The sequence below is a fragment of the Lepeophtheirus salmonis genome, chromosome 7, assembly GCF_016086655.4.
Source record: "Lepeophtheirus salmonis chromosome 7, UVic_Lsal_1.4, whole genome shotgun sequence".
Lineage (NCBI taxonomy): Eukaryota > Metazoa > Arthropoda > Copepoda > Siphonostomatoida > Caligidae > Lepeophtheirus > Lepeophtheirus salmonis.
Genome location: NC_052137.2, coordinates 2,842,369 through 2,847,448, shown reverse-complemented (window position 1 = coordinate 2,847,448; position 5,080 = coordinate 2,842,369). Strand labels below are relative to the sequence as shown.

The window sequence follows — 5,080 nt, the reverse complement described above, 5'->3', positions numbered from 1 at the left end:
GAGAGTTGGACCCTGGGCTGTTGACAGTAATAGTTATTGACATGGCTTTTTTTACAGACAAGAATGTAGGTGTGATGTCACGTCCTTTACTTCTTATTGGCCAAGCATGAGAAACAAAGGTAAGCTGTGCCATCTACAAAATTCTAAAATTCTTGATGGAAAGTAAATTCTGTAGACGTTACAGAGCAATAAAGTTTGACATAAAGTTGAGTTGGTATGCTGGTAATTTTATTAACTGTAGATGGTTGAAACAAAAACTTGATCTCTTAAGATTAAAATCTAAGCCATTCATTGTTTTAAGTGATCTGTATTTCATGTAAATAGTGAGAGTTGGGCCATTTACAATATGAACTATTTCTCTAAATGATCTCTATATATAGACTCAATTTCTATACATATATAAAACTGGTGAGCTTATAATTCTCGCTTGAGGTCATGTATTCTTTTAGATTCAAGTTTTCTCCACAAGATGTATATAATATAGACGAAACAGGCTTTACAACTGTCCAGGTTCCATCTAGAGTGGTTAGTCAGGTTGGGAAGAAACAAGTTGGGGCTGTCACTTCTGGAGAGAAAGGACAACTGGTCAATGTTCTATGCGCCGTCAATGCTGGTGGTTCCGCTGTTCCTCCGTTCTATGTGTTTCCACGGGTAAAAGTCAACCCAGCCTTCCTCAATGGAGCATTGTCCGGAGCAGAGGCTACAGCTACCAAATCTAGTTGGATGAACAGCGAGATATTTTCTAACCAATATTTGCCTTTCTTCATACGTCAGACAAGATGCTCTAAAGACCACCAAGTCTTCCTTATTATGGACAATCACGAGTCCCATGTGTCTTTGAAAGCCATAACCACAGCTAAAGATTGTAATACTAACATTGCCTCCAGAAACATCTCACCGTCTGTAGCCATTAGATAGAACGGTGTATGGACCAATGAACCCGTGATACAACAACACGTGATGATTGGCTGCGAATCCATCCAGGGAGTCAAATCACCATTTATAAAATTGCGGAGTTGACAGCCAGAGTGCACACTGTCGCTGTTACTCCATCAAATGTAATTTCTGGGCGTCAAGCGACTAGGATTTCCCCCTCAGCAGAGGCATCTTTCCATATGATACTTACCTACCTTTGGATCTGACAGACCGCCCTCTCTGCCAACCCATAGAACCTCCTGAGCAGTTGCAAGCAGCTGTTGCAGAAGAACCACTCACATCAAAACTAACCAGATCAACCCATGGATCATCCAGAACAGTTACAAGTTGCCACACCAGCCAACTAATGAACCTAGACTTAAAGTCACACCGCAGAGGTTAATCCCGATTCCTAAGGCATCTGCACGGAAGAAAATATAAGGAGACAACGTCGAAAAACGGCTATCTTGACCGACACTCCCAAGAAGAGATTGATTGAGATTGAAACAAAACAAAGAGAAGAGAAGACCTGATAAAAGAAAGAAAAACACGCTTGTTACACTTGAGGTTTCTCCCCGACTCAGTAAGTTCCGTTCTTATTCTTTCATAAGCCAAATCTTCGTTCATTCCAAAGCCTGAGTTATTCAGCGTTGTTAATATTGAGGTGTGAATAGTTTTCATTCCTTGTATCTATTCTTCGTTTTCTCCACTTTTACGGATTCTTTTGAGCCAGCTAATGTTCAAGTCCCCCCAAGTCAATTCCTAAACAGGCTTTGAGGTTGAAGCAATCAATTTCGATTCGGAAATATACTTCTTCCGTCCTTCCCATAGAAACTACTCTCTCTTTGCCGTGATTATATTGAAAATTTGCTTTCTGTGAAAGTAAATATCGCAAAAATGAATACTTTTTTGTAGTTTTTTTAATCAAGTTTGTTTATCCTAAATGGGACTAACACCTTGACCGCATTGGTTATTATGCTTAACATTATATCCCCGTTTTCGTGAATGCTTCTTCCTCACTATTCCATGAAACTATAATACCTAACAGTGATGCAGTGTGAACTTATGAATACTAAGGAAACCCCTCGATAAGTTCATTTCCCATAGATGTAAGTACTTGTATCCTTGATAGATTGACCTTTAATGCAGATTCCCTCGGAATTCGACAAACACCCTTTTCAGTTCTCCTAAAGTAGTTTTTACCGTGAACCAGTATAAATACAGAAACGTTGTCAGCGAATATCATTATCCTCAATGACTTCCTTCCTATTTTAAGATCTTTGATTAATAGATTAGAGATTACTTTTTCCCATAGCAGATTAATGGCTATAATGAACAATGTATTGAATCCTCAATTTATTTATATTTTTTTTATTTCCAGGCAGTTCGAGTAAGGAGATATATAACCTCTGAATGTAATTAGGAGGTTAACCTTATATAATTGGTTTACAATAAATTTATGGCATTTAGACTCAAAGTCCTTCTCGAAATCAACAAGTACCGTTGCTTATTTTTATTAGTTTTTCTAATCACTTCTATCGCATCTTGAAGTGATCTTGGTATGTCCTTCTACGAGTCTTTTTTTTTTTGAAACCCTTTTGAGAGGAGGCCACTATGAAACCCTTTTGAGAGGAGGCATCTTCAAATATTTCAGCGATTACTTGCGATTTATAGAGCTCAAATGGCAGTCCAGAGGTGCATAGAAACTTAAATTTTTTTAATAATAATTGTAATAATACTCAATTTTTCTTTCGTTATTTCCTTGTCCAAATCTTCTATTATAAGAACCGGTAATTCTTTTATCTTTTTCTTCTCCCTCTCACTGAACAGAGAAATGAAGTTGTTTCTCCCTAAGTTCGCCTTAAACAAAATAAATACATCTTTTCCTCAGAGCAGCCCCAGCATTTATATATCTCAGTATAAAATCTTTGAGTTTCTGTCACTATTTCAGTAGGATTTTCTATTACTACACCAGACGCCAATCTTAGCGAGGATATAAATAACAGTAAAATCTGCTTCAGTAAATAAAAAAAATATTCAATTTTCATACTTTTTTATCTCACAAAATTATAATTATTATTTTTTTCTTTTGAGACAGCTGGCGTAATCTTTTAAATAAAAATATAAACATTTCGACATAATCGAAAAAAAAGCAAAGCACACCACATAAAATAGATTTTTAATAGTAAGAAACAACCAAAAAAAGATTCATTGAAAATAAAAAATTTCAGGTTAAAAACAATGGTACAAATAAGAAAACTCCAAACTAAAAATAAAGATGAAAACAACTGAAGAACAATTGACAATAAAATAACATTGGTAGCAAAATAGTCTTTTGTTAACTGAAGAACTAATCCATTCCTTTAATAACTTTGATGTACCGGGTGTAGAAAAAGTAAGGAGACCTTCTAAAAATACAGGTCGAATAATTGTTCTTGATAAAATCTTTAAGTTCCAATTATTTTTGTTCAGCTTAGATTCTAAGCCTTTGAATGATGTTCATGTTGTAAACAAAAAAAACTGTTTATGTAGCGATGGAGGCAAGAAGAGCCATCATAGGCAATTTAATCCGCACCGGAGGATCCCTCGGACATCAGGAAGGACATACACCTCACCAAGGTAACAGTCTGTCGGGTCAGAAATCGTTTGTCTGATAGAGACAACCTGAAGGACAAACCCAAGAGTGAAGCCCCACCAAAGTGAAGCATGAAGACATAATGGAGGTCTTTAAGGTCAACCCAACGATGAAGATGTCAGAGTACTTCTAGAAGAAGAATGTGTATTAGACTACTGTAGGCAAGGCTATCCGAATGGCTGGAGGAAGGTCGATTAGAAGAATTGAGATGGTACTCCTGTCCCAACGTCAAAAAGAACTCCGTCTTCAGCAATCTCAACAACTCTTAAATGATCTGAAGGACAAGAACAACCGATGAAAATACCTTTACCGTTGACCCCGTCTACAAACAAGCAAAAAGATCGTTGGGTATGGTTTGGCAAGGCTGACAAGAGCATCCCGAGAGTAAGCGATATTTGAACAATCTCTCAGGAGATGTCGAATATTTAATCTTTGTCACTTTAAAACTGTTATTTCCTCATTTGTGGGTGTTTTTCCTTCTTAAAATCACCATTAGGAACAATGGTAGATTTTATTGAAATACCTCCTGATTTCTGACCTAGAATCCATGGTGGCTTTCAGCTTGAAAGCCACAAAGTGCCTTAAAATGACCTAACTTTAATTTAAAAGATTTTTCAGTCACTCGATCAATTAGGAAGGTTGACCAACGGACATCAGTGAAGACTGTTTGCACTTTTTGAAAAATAAAGCGTCCTCTTATGGGTGGTTTCCAATCAAAAGACAATTCAAATTTCTTAGTAACATCTATGCAACCTTTAAATAGATACTACATTCGTATAGAGTACCGTATCTCTTTCAGGAAGTCATTGAGAGTATAATAACATGGTTCCTAGTTATTCAATATTTTTCTTATCCAATGAAAGTTCAGAACCTACCATATTTCTATGACACTCATGGCAGACAGTTATCTACTATTCAGTCGATATGGAAGCCTATCAAAAAATGTGTTCCTGCTTCTTTTTGCTTGGAGGAATGTTCTTTTTATAGAAGATATATTTTGAAGAGTTTCTTTATTGTGTAGAGTTACGCTTATGAGAGAATCCACTTTTCGAACCATGTAAAAGTTCCTGACGAAATTAAATTAAATTTTAAAATCAAACATACTGTTTTAATCATGGTCTTTAGGAATATATCTACGGGAGTTTTCCTATAAGAGGACATTTCAACTGCATGTTTTATTCTTCAATTTAGGCCATTTTGCCGTAAGAAAAAATGTTTCCCCCATCAAATAAGGAAATTAATGTATTAAACCATACATAAATTGTGTATATATCGTAACTTGTATAAGAAAATTATAGAAGTTACAACCAAAAAAAAAAAATAATAATTTTGATCATCGAGCCACTCCTTCCTATGCACAAAAAGGGAAGGCTGACTTAGTTTGTGTTGGCCACAACGCCCAAGACCATAGTTCCGGCTGGATTTTTTATTTTGAACACATGTCTTACTGAAGTTGACCCGAGCTCCTTGGATATGGCCATGGGGACATGTCGCTTAAGAGAAACTTCAAAATTTCATTCTTTTGTTGCT

At 36.2% G+C, this 5,080-nt stretch overlaps 1 protein-coding gene across 1 annotated transcript; it reads left to right on the top strand.

Moving 5' to 3' along the window:
• Window positions 1-435: 435 nt before the first annotated feature.
• LOC121121614 (uncharacterized) lies at window positions 436-918 on the top strand. The gene has a single exon (XM_040716575.1). The coding sequence runs from the start codon at window positions 436-438 to the stop codon at window positions 916-918; it is 483 nt and encodes a 160-aa protein (XP_040572509.1).
• The last annotated feature ends 4,162 nt before the right edge of the window (window positions 919-5,080 follow it).

What these genes read in the sequence shown, in the direction of transcription:
- LOC121121614 (XM_040716575.1), top strand. Translation starts at nt 436, where the DNA reads ATGTATTCTTTTAGATTCAAGTTTTCTCCACAAGATGTATATAATATA.